Below are 17,619 nucleotides of genomic sequence, written 5' to 3' on the forward strand. Positions count from 1 at the left end.
AACCAGGCTGTTATATATAACGAGCCCATATTTTGCTCAATGTGCGGGCTGTTATTTATCTTGAATTTTATAAATTTAAGTAGTTCATTATACATAATCACAACCATAACTATTAAAAAATATATATCAAATATATATATAATGAAGTATGCATATATAAAAGAGTTTACTCTACCAATAAATATTTCATGGTCAATTTACAATATTAAAAATGTAATATATATATATATATATATATATATATATATGATTGTTCAATTTGGAACAATGTAAAATAGATACAATTAGTACCATAATCAAGAATATTCCAACATAAAATAAATAAATAAATAAATAAAGAATATTCCCAACATTAATGATGATCTCGATGATCTTGAAAAAATTTCAAACCCATGCATTATGTACGTGCATCAGGTATATTGGCCAAACTAATTTATAATAAAATGGTAATACATTGATACATTACATGTGTAATGCATAGATAGACAGTTAGAGTCACGTTGTTTTAATTTTCCTTCAAACTTCAGCACCTCCACACCCGAAATATAGTTGAATGCAGAAAGTACATTGGCCTGGCCTCACTTGATTTGAGAGAGAGATCGGGAAAGAAAGTGAAAGAAAGAAAAGCAATTTTCTAAAATATATATAAACGCTTCTTCGGTTCCTTTTTGAAACGTAGAAAACCGCTTGCCTCTGCGGGTTTTGTTTTCCGGTTACTTCGGTTGCCTCGTCGTGTTTAAAGTTTACTATTGCACCGCTTGACCATTCGGTTGACTCTTCATGTTTTACATGAACATTTTGAGGCTTCTTCGTGTTTTCGTGTTTTACGGAACTACGAGTTTAAACTGTAAAACTATGCATTGCTTGGCCATTAATTGCACCGCTTCATATAGATAATAGGGTAACCATTAATTGCTTTGCTTCATATAGAAAACGCTAATATGAATAATATTCAAAATGTTGAATATTCAACTATGAGTTTAAACGGTTGTATAAGTTCGGGTTTGTACTCTCTCTTTTCTTGGATAATTGTAATTGTGTTCAGTCCCAACTTTTCTAGAAAATCTCTAGAATTTTCAAAAACCACTGCAAGTGGAAAGCTTTGTTTTTAACCCACAGAAACAGAGGATGAGTTTTGCACCAAGATATCCGATAGTATCTTCCAGTTGATTTTTTGGAACTATCCAAACTTTCTTTCTTGTTCTTGTGAATAAAACAATTACTTCGGAGACTCAAAAGCTTTGCTGGATTCAGGATTTTTTTTTTTTTCTTTAGAATTTAGTTTGTAGTTTGTGAAGTTTCTCCAGGGTCGACTTTCTTAGATTTTTTCTTCGAAGAGTAAAAAGAGCATTGCCCATTTTAAGTATTCATGAGACTGACGAGAATCGACGTGATTGTTTGTCTCATAGGTTTTGAGAAGTTAACGGCGTAATTGAAGTGGTATCTTTTGAGCTTTATGAATGCGGTATATGTGAGAAACTTTAACACCGACTAATGTGGTATGAATGCAAGTTAGGAAGTTAAAACTTGGCTTTTATATCATTAAATATATAAGAGGTTTCCAATCCGATCAATAGACTAATTCAAGCTTTAATTTTAGAAAGGTCCATTCTTATATTTATATGTACAATTTCTCAAATATAAACTACGTACGTAATATTCTCAATTCAATTATTCAAATTTATCACACCATACGGAACTCTTGGGAGCTAGATGTTCGGATTAATTCCCAAGTATACCCGGATTCATGATTTTTTTTTCTTAGTTATTAAGTGCAAGTCCTGCTTTTCCTTTTTCTTTAATATATTGCAGGCCAGGGAGAAACTTGTACTATTCCTAGTTAGACTTGTTATTAAGTGCTAGACGTTCGAACGGTAATTATTTTTGTTCGAACGGAAAATATTTGGTAGCAAAACTTGGTGAGAATTTGGTTTCTAAACCGTTCGAACGGAATATATTTAGTTTGAATATATTCAAGCACCACATTTATACATTCAAACGTATAATATCAATCTCGGTACTAATTCAAAATATAAAAAATATATATCATATATATAAATTTATTAATTAATTTTATGTAATTACTTTAAAAATATTTTAATGATTTGTTTTATGTTAAATAAAACTTGTACTATTCCTTGTTAGACTTGGTGTAAATATAAATGTGATTTTTTTCTTTCTATTTCTTGGGTTCCTTAATTAACAGCGACAGGATGATAAATGATCTATGTGCGTGGCCCCCGCATTAGAGAGTTATTACCATTTGGGAATTTGGTTAATTAGGTCAGTCTTTGAATTGCGAGGGATAGATTTGTTCAAACACTGAACAGGCAATTGTTAGTTGGGACAATTAGTAGGTAGAAAATAACAATTTGTACTTGACAAACACTTTACTCTCAGTTTGCATCATTAATATTCAAATCTGTTAAGCCCATAAGTACTTAATTCATTTTAATTTATCATTATTGATCACGCCAATTGATACGATGCATTTATATATATATATATATAACAAAATAGAACCTTTATTCATCAAGCAAAGCATTAAATAAGTTTATCAATCCAAATAGCATTTGCAATACATTCTGGAATCAAATCCCACCAACTTGCTAAATCATCTAAATTCCAAGCAAACAGTGCCAAAGAGTGTTGAACCATTTGATGTCCTGCCTTTGTGATGAACAGACCAACTTGGCCAAAGCTGCAGTATACTCCTGATTTTATGAACAATATTGTCCCAAATAGACAATGAAGGACCCTCTATGTTCAACTCTTGCACCACAAGAAGGGAACCACTCTTTAATGCACATTACAAAAAAAACGAGCATTAATGACGAATTATTTACGATGAGAATGACTATTTATGAGAAAAACACTCATTTTAGTAGGAAATAATCATTTCACAGGAATAACTGGTCACAAATAAACAATTTTCTTATAGTGGCAAATCTGTAAGTCCCATAGGAATACATAATTGCAACTCTCTTAGAATAGCGAGCAACGCTATCTCAAATGGATTTTCAATTAGATTGAAAATGTTATTTGTATTTATAATTTTTACTTATATAACAATACGTATGTATTGATATTTTAATATTAATATGCTGAAAATTATGAGATTTAAAATTTAGAATTTGAATTTGAAAAGAAAATTGATAAAATGAATTTTATACGTAAAATTGTATGTAAAATTATAAGCACTAATATAAACATATTTGTAAGTAAATCACACAAACTAAGACTAACATGACATATATGCAGTACTAATTTACTTGCAAATGGAATTGGAAGTTTGAAATAAAACAACATGGTTTAAAATGTGTAATCAATACAATTATCTCTCATGTTCATAAAATTTTAGTGGCTAAATTGTAGCTCAATTAGTATGTTCTTTGTCAACAATACAAAATAAAGGATAAACTATAAAGTCAAGAAATTCGAATATTCACATATCACGTGTTTACCGTACCACGAGAATGTGAAAAATGATATATATATATATATATATATATATAAGTGATGGAAAGACTACCAAACTTTCGACTTCTGCAATTACTTAATTAATTTGACGGAGAAGTAAGTCCCCAAAATGATTTGAAGCTTAATCATTGCTCAAAGAATATGCAGAAAGAGAAGTAGATCGGACAAAACCCACGATGCTTGGATCGATCCATGCCTATTGACTGTTCATGTCATGACTTTTGTGCTGTCGTATGCTTGACAAATTCAACTTAATTTATTTTTAGGATATTCTTCTCTCTGGCCTATCGAATTTAAAATCGGCCTCGTTAGTCGTGTGGCCAACTTCCCTACAGCTTTAAACAGAAGAATATTGGCAGATGAGATATATACATATTTTTGGAAGAGAAATGATAAACATCTGCTTTACTATTTGTCTACCATCTTAGAATAGAATAATGTTTTTTAAAATATATATTTTAATTTTGATTTTGATTTGATGTATTTAAATTATAAAAAAATATTATTTTTTTAATAAGTCGTAAATGAATGAAAGATAAGTTGTCATTTAATCATTGCTGTTTTTAGAATTCTATTGTCCTATCTGGCCTATCATATTTGAAATATATAGGCCTCGTTGGTCGCGTGGAAAACTTTTATATATATATTGATTATTTACTACGTGCAGTACATACCATGGATTTAGCAAATAAACTTATATATAGCGTAGATCGATCAGATTCGACTGATCTACTGCAAGATTGTCCTAATATCAGCTTACACGTAATTAATGTTATTAATTATTCATATTAGTTTTTTTATCATTTTAAAGAATGATTGATTTGACACATATTAAATAATTAATATATTAATAAATTATATATCATATATCAGTATACTGTGCAGCAAACATTATATATTAGTATTGTTTGATGACGTAGTATTCATATTATAATTTATAAATTATAACATAAAATATTAATTTTAAATTTAAAAATTTGTAATTTTTTTCATCATATGTTATTATTATAATTATATATAAGATAATATTATTATAATTTATAAAACAAAAATTTAATCTTAAATATGAATGTTTAATTGATCATATACTTTAAACATAAAATATATATATTAAATTATTAATAACATTTTATCATAAGAAGTAAGAACCAAAAAATAAAGAAAATCACTCAAATATTATTACTAAATTTTGATGGCCTAATAAATTCTCAATATTTTTTTTTAAGTACATAAGACATTAGTAGATTAGTAATACTAATATTAATATATATATTAGTATATAATTTATATTAATTAAAATTTACATTTTATGACCTAATACTAATAGTCTAATACTATATTATTATTAGTAATATACTTTAAGTCTAATTAGTATATAAATCACTATATATACTAATTAAATAATCACATATAAAATAATGATATAGTAATACTAATACTAAATTACTATACTAATACTATCACTATAATAAATTAATATACCAATACTATCACTATAATACAATCAATAATATAGTTATAATAAATCGCCGAGAATAAGTGTAGATATTTATTGCGGCAAATATAGTTGGACGCGAAAAATAATAGTAAGCCATAATCTTTTGAACGACGAACACATATTCAATACAAATAGATTTTTGGCGAATTTTATTTGCTGCAAAAAATTCTGTTGGTAAGTGCTTATGTTATTAGCGGCGAACAAAAAGTGGCTGCAAAATATGTTATGGCGATCTTTATTGCCTGGAAAAAATTAATCGTAATGATTTCCCAAAACGCTGCGAATAATACCAAGGTTATTTGCGGCAATTTTAAAAGTATTTAAGACGGCTAGAAAACACTGCAAATAATTTTTTCCTGCGATTTAACACTAAAATCTGAAGCTCCGTTGCGGGGCATTTTCTCGATATTTGCAACGACAAAAATTGCCGAAATTGATAACCTATTACAATAATTTTTGAAGTTTGTTGGTTTAACTTATAATTGAGTAAACAATTACGACGAACGTGCGGTGCAGTATAAATCGTTGGGAAAGAATATTTGTAGTGATTATAGGGGTTATTTGCGGTGATTATTGGCGTGGGGAAAAGCTTTGTTTCTTGTAGTGTAAACTCACTATAACAATTAACAAATACTAACATATAGTTATATAGTTATTCTAATCACTATAACTAATACTAATATTTATAGTGATACTATAGTCTAATACTATATTACTATTAGCAATATAATTTAAGTCTAATACCTAATATTAATAATGTTATATAGTCTAATATATTATATAGTTATAACTAATACTAATATATATGCTAATACTAATAGTCTAATATAGCTTATAGTTATAGTTATACTAATATAATTATACTAAATCAATATAACTAATACTTGCTAAAAAATTGGCAAGGCTGGTCACATAAAAACGAACTGTAAAATTTTGAAGAAGACGAAGAATAATAGTGCTAATGTGCTTACCGAAGAATTACATGATGCATTACTACTTGTAGTTCATAGTTTAGTTGATGATTGGATACTGGATTTAGGAGTTTCCTTTCACACATCCTCCCATCGGGAGATAATTTAAAATTATGTTGCTGGTGATTTTGGGAAGGTGTACCTGGCTAATGGAGAGGCATTGAACGTGGTGGGGATGAGAGGCATTAACATTGAACTCCTTAACAAAAACAAGTGGACCCTGTAGAAGGTTAGACAAATTCCTGAGTTGAAGAAAAATCTCATGTCTATTGGACAACTCGATGATTGTGGTCAATCAGTAGTGTTCTTAGGTAGCACCTCGAAGATTACTAAAGGGGCATTGGTATTGGCTCAGGGTAAGAAAACTGGTACTCTATATATGACTACTGGTTTGAATAACACTATTGCTACTACCGTTGCAGAGAGCACAACAGATTTGTGACATTGTAGGCTTGGTCATATGAGGCAGAAGGGCATGAAATAACTATTGTCTAAAGGTAAGCTACCATAACTGAAGTCAGTTGATTTGAGTATATGTAAGAGTTGTATTTTGGGAAAACAGAAAAAAGGTCAATTTCTTAAAGAGTGGCAGAACACTGAAAACAGGAAAGCTGGATCTTGCGGCACAAACGTGTGGGGACCTTCCTCAGTGGCATCTCTTAGAGGTTCTCGACACTACGCCAGGTTCATTAACGACCACATCAGGAAAGTATGGGTTTATTTTTTGAAGCATAAATCTGATGTGTTTAATGTGTTCAAAAATTGGAAGGCCATGGTTGAGACAGAGACAGATTTAAAGCTAAAATTTTGTGGTCTGACAATGGTGGAGAGTACATTGTTGGAGGGTTCAATGAGTATTATGCAGCACAGAGTATCAGAATGGAGAAGAACATTTCTGAGACACCACAACAAAATAGAGTTGCTGAACATATGAACAGAACTATTAATGAGTGTGCTAGAAGCATGATACTGCATGTTGGATTACCATCTACATTATAGGAAGACACAGTCAGTATTGTCGTCTTCCTGATAAACAGAGGGTCATCAGTTTCGTTGGAGTGTGGACTGTCTGAGGAGTCTTGGAGCGGGAAAGAGGTTACCTTAAAACATTTGGCAGTCTTTCTTATGTTCATATTGATTATGTGCTCATAGTAAGCTTGAGGTGGCCTGGTTTGCTTTCAAGACTAAAATCTAAACTTTAAACATTTAAAAATTTTGAAAATCTCTCATCTCATCATTACAACTTTCTCAAATTTTCACACAAAATAAAACAAATAATTCAACTTTTTCAAATCCTAAAATAAAAACAATATTAAAAAATATATTCTAACAATATTTTATTCAACTTTTTAACTTTAATCTCAACTCATCTCATCTTATCTCTGAAAACAAACAAAAGTCAAAGAAATGCTATTTCATTTGCTATGGAAACGAGGCATTTGACTATCGTTTCTAGGATGAGTTAGATAGGAAGATCATAAGAAGCAGGAATGTGATATTCAATGAGAAGATTATGTACAAGGACAAGTCCAGTACAGTTGCTGAAAGAGTTCCTCAGGAGTCTGAGTTTGTGAAATCAAAAGTTGCAGTGCAGCATAGAGATGTGAGTAACGGGGAGAGTGGGTCTAATGCACCCATTCCTATTATTCCATAGTCAGATCCAGAGCCGTCCACACCTGCAGCTGCAGTTCGTAAGTTAGTTAGGACTATTCGTCCTCCACAGCATTTCTCACCTACTTTGAATTACATTCTGCTGACAGATGGTGGAGTACTGCAAAGCCATGAGGAAACTTTGTAAGATGAAAATTCAAGCAAGTGGGAGTTGGCCATGAAGGATGAGATGGATTCCTTGCTAAGGAATCAAGCATGGGAGTTGACAAAACTTCCATCATGAAAGAAGGTATTGCACAACAAGTGGGTGTACCGGGTGAAGACTGAGCATAATGGAAGTAAGAGGTACAAGGACAGACTTGCTTTCAAAGGCTTTCAGTAGAAAAAGAGTATTAATTACTCTGAGATCATTTCTCTTGTGGTGAATATCACAACCATCAAGTTAGTGTTGGCTATGGTTGCTACTGAAGATCTGTATCTTGAACAGGTAGATGTGAATATAGCTTTTCTTCATAGAGATATTGAAGAAGACATCTACATACATCAACCTGAGGAGTTTGTAGTACCGAAAAATGAGAGTTCAGTTTGTAGATTGAAGAAGAGCTTGTATGGCCTGAAGCAAGCTCCTAAACAGTGGTACAAGAAGTTTGACAGTTTTATGTATAGTTCAGGATACATCATATGTCAGGCAGATTACTGCTGATATATCAGGCATTTTGATAATTCTTATACTATTTTATTGATGTATGTAAATGACATACTTATTGCGAGGGCTAATATTGATGAGATCAATGATCTGAAGAAGCAGATGCAAAGCAATTTACAATGAAGGATTTGGGACCTGCAAAACAAATCATTGGCATGAGAATTGTCAAAAACAGAGTCAAGTGCATGTTGAGACTCTCGTAGGCTGAGTATGTGAAAAAGGAACTTAGGAGGTTCAATATGGACAAGGCCAAACCGGTTGGCACACCCTTGGGCAGTCATTTCAAACTAAGCAAGAATCAGCCACCAAAGTCAGAAGATGAACAAGACTACATGAGTAAGATTCCTTATGCCTCAACTATTGGTTCACTTATGTATACTATGGTCTGCACAAGATCAGATATTGCCCATCCAATGGGAGTTGAGAGCAGATACATGAATAACCCAGAAAAACAATATTGGGAAGCTGTGAAGTGGATTCTGAGGTACCTAAAAGGTTCCTCAGAAATATGCTTGTGTTTCTCAGGAGAGAGCTAAGAGATGCAGGGCTATGTACTGATTTAGCTGGAGATACTGATAGTAGAAAGAGTACCACAGCCTTTGTTTACACTTTGGGTGGTACTACTGTGTCATGGGGTTCCAATTTGCAAAAAATAGATTCTTTGTCTATGACAGAAATGCCATCTACCATACATGTCTATGCTACAACTCCTCGAAGCCTTATTTCAAACCATGGAAAGCAAGATCATTCAAGAGTTTGCTGTGGTGGCCAGTAAGATATGGTGGAGAAGGAACAACCTAGTTTTTAAAGATGCTTTTACTCACCTGAAGGTTATTGTGCAAGAGGCAAAAGCAACTTGGATGTGTTGAACGAGGAGGCATCCAATCAGGGTTGTAGCTCCAGTGGTGTCTATATTTTAGCTGAGGTTTGGCAGGCTCCTCCATCTAATTGGCTCAAGATGAACTGAGACAGTGCAATTAACAAGGCTAAAGGTATCATAGGAGTGGGAGTGGCAGTTAGGGACTTCACAGGCAAAATCATTGCAACCATGAGGACTAAGAAACATCTCTTCCCTGATCCATTGCTAGCTGAGGCTTTTGTAGCTCTTAAGACAATACAGTTTGAACTGGAGCTTGGTCTAACACAAGTAATTATTGAAGGGGATTCCCTACAAGTCATCAACAATCTTAGAAGGGATAAATAAAGCTATAATAGTGAAAGTATGTTTGTATGTGAAGCAAAATAACTCTTAGAAAACTTTGCTAAGTGAGAGGTTTCTCATATAAGGAGAAATGACAATTCTATAGCTCACTTGTTAGTAAAAGATGCTCTTTTCAATTATGATCACATTGTAACGTTAGAGGATCTCCTTCCTTGTATCCCTTTAGTTTGATTGAATGGAAATGAATTATTTAAAAAAAAAAATGATTAAAGAGAAAGAAAAGAAATTAAAGTTGGGTCAACAATATCAACAGTCGAGCTTTACAGCTCAATGCTATCCTAGTAATGTCAAAACTAATAATGCAGATTGTGACCAGAGAATATTTGCAAAATAAAAAAATTAAAGTACCAATAAGTAATAATTATTAAAAATTAAAATTAAATTTTAAAATAGTCTATACACTTTGTCTTTTAAATATTTTCTGTATAATTTTTTTACCACGTAATTTACAGTTTTGATCAAAGATCCAAACTTGATCAATTAATTATTAATGCGGACATGTAGGAAATTATTTCGGACGTGGGGAATTGTTCATGTACTACAAAACAGAGATAATGCGGGAAAGAATATAATTAAGTACACTACTCCATGATAAATATTAACAATTTGAAAGGCTAGTATTATTCCACGTAGTTGTAGGGACATTTAGAGACGTTTGGATTTGAAGATGACTTGAGATGAGTTGAGATTAATTGTGAATAATAATGAGATGAGTTGTGAATAGTAGTGAGATTTGTGAGTTAAAGTTGTTGAATAGTAATGAATAGTAGTGAAATGAGTTGAGATGAACTGAAATGAACTGAGATGAGTTGCGAATCCAAACGTCTCCTGATGCTGCTTTTTTTTTTTTTTTTTAATTATTACTGATATTATTATTTGAAATAGAAGGCTCTAGAGATAGCTTGAGTAATGGCCAACGGAACCGATTCAATTAGGTCCCGTTTGGCTTCAGTTAGGTTTTGATTGTATATTTAATTGAATTGAGATAATTTCAATTATTTTTTATAATGGTAAGTTAAGATGGTGGAATGTATTTTATAAGATTCACTTAAAATAAATTTAGATCCGATGCTACCGTATATATATATATATACAAAATATTATTTCTCTTCCAATTAAAACAAAATTTTCGTTATGACATTTCGAGATCACCATACGTGGCCTATTTTTTACATTCATTTTGTAATATTGGAAAGTAATTTGAAAATAATTTATATTTGAATTAATCGTTGCAGTACCATTACTGCACATATCATGTGGAACGATTTATCTCCCCAAATTCCTGTATGAATGATAATTTTTAGGTATGAGAATCCTTTCTAATTTTTAGACTCTTATTATTTATAAATTTTTAAAATATTTTATCATTATAATAGTAAAATGAATAGTAAAAAGACATGAACTCCACAGGATAGACACGATTTGTCCTTCTAAACTCTCAGTATAAATGATAATTTCTAGATACAAGAACGCTCTCTAATCTCTAGATTTTTATTATTTACAAACTTTCAAAATATTCTATCAGAAACAATAGTTCTTGCTATGTCAATATTTTCGTCTTCAATTTTCAAGTTGTAAATAAAGAAGGGTGGGTTTATTATGCCGCTCCACTCTTATCGTTAGGTGTATTATCAAGAGGTTTTTTTTATATCTTTTTAATATATTTCAATATTTTTAAAAAATAAAAAATATATCAATATATTTAAAATTATTTATTTAATTATTAAATAAAAAAAAATTTTAATCAGCGGTCAAATAGAGGCAGATTAGTTTTATTCAATAAAAAATAATACTGTGCATATAAGCGAAGGGTGATACAGTAACGGTCAAGTTGCATAGCCCAAGAAAAGTACGGCAACATTAATAATAGACTGTTTTTCACTGTACTAATACGTACACTCACGAGCAAAGTACCCTCATCACTATTCATCACTGCAATATTCCCATACGTTAGTACTCTCTAGGAAAGAAAATACAGAGCTGTATATGTCTAGTGATTATAAACATGCATGCTTTTTAAAAGGATGTTTATTTTTAATTAATTAATTTTTTTTTTTTTTTGGAATAATTAAAATTTTTGAATGGACATAAATTGGCCCCGGTTTTTTGGATAGGTTGTGCGCTAGCTGTGATTGATGGACGTATGGTGTTCAGGGCACTACATTTATTGCTAATGCGGAAGATCGATGCAGCCGAACTGGACTTTGTGACGCTGAGACCTTTGGCTGCGTCAATTTTTACGGCTTCAATTTTCAAGTAGCAAAATAAGATTTAGATCTGATTTTTTTATCTTATTTGATATTACTTAATTATTATAATTTTTTTAAACTTTCTAATAAAATAGATCCGCTCACGCAATATCCAGTACTACTAATTTACCTTTTTTTTTTTATTTTTTTTATTTTGATCTATCATCATCGAGTGGCCGCCGGCTTCGAATATTGCATGCGTGCATAATTTGCCTTTTTCTTAGAGATGGGTCCCAATAAGGATAATTTTTTATTTTTTTTTCATTCATTTTTGTATTTTTTAAACATTTTTTATAATACAAAATATCATGTTCTCTTCCATTTAAACATGCGTACAAATGCTACAATTTTATTTTTATTTTTTATTATATATATGAGAGAGGATCCGACGCTTGATTCTCTCTGTAAAAAATCAAGTATCATCAATTGAAAGAACCTTGACGGCCTAACGCTACATCCATTTTGGCAATGTGGGAAAGTAATTCAAAGTATGAATCAATCGTTCTACCACTGCCCACACCAAGTGGAACACGTTGAGACTAACGTCCAGTCAATAGCTATCCAGCGGGGACCTATGCACATTAGTTAATTAATGAAAAAATTTATTTATTTTTTATTTTCTTATCATCTTCTCATTATTTTATAAAATAATATTAAATAATAAATTTATAAGTAAAATATAATAAATAATTTCTAATCATCTAATAACACATTATAAAATGATAAGAGAAAAATAAGAATTTAAATGACGAATAGCATTACTGTTAGTTAATTGGTATCATCTAATGATCTACACAAATGCAAAGAAAGAAAAGACAAACATATATGGACCTATTTTCCCTTTATAAAATCTTGGTCTGGGTCTATATATATATATATATCAGCTTGTATATTAAATTGGAAATATCAACTTGAATATATATATATATATATATAGACATGGTTAATTTTGGAACATTAAAATATATTATTGTCCAATTATCTATTATAATAGACATGCATTTCTAAAATTATGAGTGATAATAAATGACACAATCCATAAACTTGACAAAATCAAAATACAAAATAAATATATTTTGGTTTGAATAAATTTGTTGGGATAAAATAGTTACTTCACACATTTAGGATTAAATTTCGGACCTTGATCAGGCAGTGAACAGAGTTCATATTAAATGCACAACTTAAAAGTTCGGGATGATTCCATTCCACTGATCACTTCCATCGTGTGAGAGTTGTCGGCCTCATGTCAAAAAAGAAACACAATAAAAAACCAAGACAAAATTAGCAGATGGGCTCACAAGAGTTCAATGTTATATTAACGATGTAAATGCAAAGTAGGGAGTAAAAAGTCATTCCCGTATTAATAATGATGATCTTACTTATTGTATATCCCAACGTGTTCAGTACTGTATACAAATAGATAAAAAAAAAAAGGAAGAAAAATCCCAATTGGCAACTTGCATATATGCCTCTGCTCCTCTATAAAAAGCCGAGTTAGTGACACTTGTAATCACACCAAAACCCAATATGGCGATGAAAGGGTACATACTGATCATAGGCCATCTTGTTCTTGTTTCCTCTTTCGTCAACACCATCAATGCCGTTGCTATCACTCCCAGTTACGGCATTTCTACCCTCAACAGGACCAGTTTTCCCAAAGGTTTCACTTTTGGTGCAGGATCAGCTGACTATCAGGTAAGCCCCAGGTTGCACATATTTTGAGTTTTAATACGTTCGCAAAATAAGTCATGCAAATACGTGCATGCCCCAATAAGTGTTTGAATTCCAGGTTGAAGGTGCAACGCCGTTTCATGATGGCAAAGGAGAGAGTATGTGGGATTATTACACCCACAAATACCCAGGTCTCTCTCTCTCTCTCTCTCTACATATATATATATATATATATATTACGTACGAAGCGTCGTCCTTGAATATAAGTTTATCTATATCTATCGTCTCAAGAATGAGAAAATTATTATTTCAGATGACATGAAGACAAAAAACTAAGAACGTACTGCTATTTCCGGAAGAAAAAAAAAAATTGACATTTGGGGGATCGTCATAGATACAAAAAGTCTTTTAATTCATCTCATCTAATCTAATAATTATAATTTTTTCAAATTTTTTTATATAAAATACAATAAACAATTCATTTTTTTTAAATCTCAAAACAATAACAATATTAGAAAAAATATTTTACCTATATTTTATTCGACTTTCAACTTTCAATTCATTTTATCACAACTCTCTATTCAAACTTCCACTTAATCTCCGAAGTGAGATACCAAGGCTAGATTCAGAATATAAACTTATCTCAATCCATCTCAAATCAATCATTGATAAGACTCACTACTTTTTTTAAGTTTTCATAAAAAAGTTAAACTTATCTTAAATTACTGCATATATTCAAACATATATCTCAATCTATTTATATTCAAACACATTTCATTTATATTCAAACACATTTCAATGAGATTTACAAAATACTAATATTCACAAATCAACTTAGATCATGTCAACTGAAATCACCTTAGCGCGCATCCAAATATATAATATATGACCCATTAATCATTAAAAATATTTTCGAACAAACTTTGTGGTTAGGCTTGTGATTTAGTCTTAAATAATATTAATTTGATTTGTTTGAAACTGTAGAGAAAATAGCGGATGGCAGTAATGGAGATGTAGCTAGTGAACAATATCATCGCTTCAAGGTACGCGTATCCTTTTCTTTACCCGTTTTATGTGGATAAATAAGAGGAGTAAAAGGTACAACATACCACATAAGAAAAAAATTAAATATTGATGAGGTAGCATTTTCGTTCCGCTTCCATTCTATTATGGTGAGCTAGCTTTGTGATCAAGTCCTAAAACTAAAAATAAATAATTATTATTTTAAAGAAATGTTATCTGAGAAATTGTAAAAAAAAAAAAAGAAAAAGGAAAAAGCTTTTTTTCTAACATTTTTATGCTAAAATAATAATTATATTAATTGTCTTTTCTGGGAATTTTAGGAGGACTTTGGGCTTCTGAAGGATATGAATGGAGATGCATACAGATTCTCACTCGCATGGACCAGACTGATACCAAGTAATTAATTACATGCTTTTCTGCCTCTATGATATATGTATCTCTAGCAATTAAAGCTTTCGATATATAATCATAAGTCATAAGTACTATTGGTTTGTGTTCAATTTTCAGCCGGAAAGATTAGTGATGGTGTGAACCAGAAAGGAATCGACCACTACAACCAGGTCATCAATGAACTCCTAGCCAAAGGTTACGGGCGTCTACATTAATCTATCATCATATACTAATAATGAGGTGGTCATGTCGACCCATAAGTAATTCACTTATCATGTATTAATGGTACTTAGAATTATTGAAATGCAGGTCTTACGCCCTATGTGACAATCTTCCACTGGCACGTCCCAATGGCCTTAGATCATAAGTATGGCGGTTTCTTAAGTCAACGCATTCTGTAAGTGATGACTAATCCACCACCGTATCACCAACATTCCATATATAGAAATGGGTAATTCTAATATATCCATGCATGCGTACGTAATTTTTAGGGAAGACTTCAAGGACTACGCAGAGCTTTGCTTCAAGGAGTTTGGTGACAGGGTAAAGCATTGGACCACCGTAAACGAGCCTCATATGTTCACCAACGGTGGATACGCAGCAGGGGTTTTAGCACCTTTTAGATGTTCGAGCTGGCAAAACATGAATTGCACCGGTGGGGATTCAGCGACGGAGCCATATATCGTCGCCCATAATCTGCTTCTTGCTCATGCAGTTGCCGCAAACTTGTATAAGACCAAATATCAGGTTCCAATACTATTATATATTTACCATATAAGTTGAAGTTTACACCAACAAAAAATATATATATACATATGCCTTTGTCGTACGGGCGTTGTGTTGACTTAAACTAGACTAGCCATGGCCTGATTAACCAAATCACGTTCACTATGTTCAGGCAAAGCAAAAAGGTGTTATAGGGATAACAGTTGATTTGGATTGGATGGTTCCATATTCTCAATCGGAGAAAGACCGTGCTGCCGCGTTACGTGCCATTGATTTTAGATTTGGATGGTATGTTTTTCTTTAATTAGAATTTTTCCATGGTCACACCTGTTTTTGTTTGTAAATTATAGGACGATTACATCGTTTCATATCCTGATCTCAATTTGTGGATGGTTTTATATTTTGTTGCAGGTTCATGGACCCCTTGACAAAGGGTCGCTATCCCCTCAGCATGCGCACTCACGTACGTGGAAACCGATTACCCATGTTCACTCCAGAGCAATCGAAGCTGGTGAAGGGATCATACGACTTTATTGGATTAAACTACTATACTGCCAATTATGTTGCTGATGTACCTGAAGATAAGTCTCTGAACAAAAGCTACTTGACAGATGCTCTTGTTATAAAACAGGTACGTACTAATTCAACAGTACTCGTACAGCTAGCATTGATCGATATATACGTTTGTCTTATGCCGATCTAATATTAACTACATCTTCTTTTTTTTGTTTGTCTGTGCATGGCAGGTGAGCGCGACGGGGTCCTCATTGGTCCACAGGTATATGAATTATAAGTAAATTAATATATATTTTTCACTGAATGGATGATATTGGATCTGATATATGGATTGCAAAATATATGGATTTAATAGCTATTTTCTATCCACCTTACCATCAGTACATGATGACAAAAGAAAACAGTCTCGGGAAAATTTTTATGTAGTGATCAGTTTATTTTCTATAAATCTCAGGCTGCTTCGGATTGGCTCTATGTCTATCCTAGAGGAATCTACGATCTTCTTGTCTACACAAAAACCAAGTACGGTGATCCCGTAATTTACATCACCGAGAATGGTAATTTTCTCTACCTTTTTCAATTATTGTTGCATAAAGTCGATGATGAATTCTTGGATGTCCCATTTTATCTAATTTTGCTAAACTGTAATCTTTTACTAGGAATCAATGAGCACAATAATGCCTCAATACCTCTTAAGGAAGCTCTTGTGGACACCCACAGAATTGATTATCATTATAGGCACCTTGCGTATGTTCATAAGGCTATTGGGTAAGTGCTTAATTCATACAACTCTCTCTCTCTCTCTCTCTCTCTGTGTATGATCTATGACCTTTAATTCATTTTTTTTCCTTGGAATAGGGAGGGCGTGAGAGTTAAAGGATACTTTGCTTGGTCATTCTCGGACACCTTTGAATGGTTTTCTGGTTATACGATTCGGTTTGGCATCCACTTTATCGACTTTGAGAACGGATTGAAAAGACACCCTAAACTTTCAGCACAATGGTTCAAGAATTTCCTCAAGAAATAGAAATGAAGATTTTCGCATTACGAACTACCTATCAATAAATTGAGCATATATCTCTTCACTACGAGTATTGTACTTCTCGAATAATGTAATTTTCTCTGTATTGGCTGAAATGCTTCCAGAATGATAAATTGCTTTGCGGATGGTCTCCGCCTTTTATTATGCGTGGTTGTTCAAATTTTCGCATTTTTAGTGTGTTGAAATTTTAAAAGCTAATTAGCACAGTTTGGATAGTAAAGGTGTTTCATCCCATTTCATCTCATTATTACAATTTTTCAGAATTCTCACCCTAAATATAATAAATAATTCAAAATTTTCAAATCCTAAAACAATAATAATATTAAAAAAAATAATATTTTAACAATATTTTATTCAACTTTCAACTTTCATTTAAAACCATCTCATCTCATCTCACTATCAATGATCGAAATAATTCTGGGCTTTTACATCGACTTCAGATCTTGACCATGCATCATGTGGAGTTTCTTAAAATCCTAACTAATTTGCTTATTGAATGGGTTCAAATTTTATT

At 31.9% G+C, this 17,619-nt stretch overlaps 1 protein-coding gene across 2 annotated transcripts; it reads left to right on the forward strand.

Moving 5' to 3' along the window:
* The first annotated feature begins 13,239 nt into the window (after positions 1-13,239).
* Positions 13,240-17,121, forward strand: LOC121238447 (beta-glucosidase 24-like). Of its 2 annotated transcripts, XM_041135294.1 has the most exons (13): positions 13,240-13,432; positions 13,527-13,599; positions 14,393-14,451; positions 14,752-14,827; positions 14,939-15,016; positions 15,131-15,218; positions 15,313-15,568; positions 15,720-15,835; positions 15,959-16,182; positions 16,294-16,325; positions 16,518-16,620; positions 16,723-16,831; positions 16,922-17,121. In XM_041135294.1, the coding sequence occupies exons 1-13, from the start codon at positions 13,265-13,267 to the stop codon at positions 17,088-17,090; spliced, it is 1,551 nt and encodes a 516-aa protein (XP_040991228.1). In that variant the 5' UTR covers positions 13,240-13,264; the 3' UTR covers positions 17,091-17,121. The 2 variants fall into 2 exon arrangements, with proteins under 2 accessions (XP_040991228.1, XP_040991227.1); XM_041135293.1 differs by lacking the exon at positions 16,922-17,121 and having other exon boundaries at positions 15,959-16,178; positions 16,723-16,830.
* Positions 17,122-17,619: the final 498 nt, after the last annotated feature.

Source organism: Juglans microcarpa x Juglans regia, chromosome 7D, assembly GCF_004785595.1.
Source record: "Juglans microcarpa x Juglans regia isolate MS1-56 chromosome 7D, Jm3101_v1.0, whole genome shotgun sequence".
Lineage (NCBI taxonomy): Eukaryota > Viridiplantae > Streptophyta > Magnoliopsida > Fagales > Juglandaceae > Juglans > Juglans microcarpa x Juglans regia.

Coding starts and splice junctions, on each gene's coding strand:
- LOC121238447 (XM_041135294.1), top strand. CDS start 13,265: ATGGCGATGAAAGGGTACATACTGATCATAGGCCATCTTGTTCTTGTT. Junction 13,600..14,392: donor TTACACCCACAAATACCCAG/GTCTCTCTCTCT, acceptor TTGAAACTGTAG/AGAAAATAGCGGATGGCAGT. Junction 15,569..15,719: donor TGTATAAGACCAAATATCAG/GTTCCAATACTA, acceptor CACTATGTTCAG/GCAAAGCAAAAAGGTGTTAT.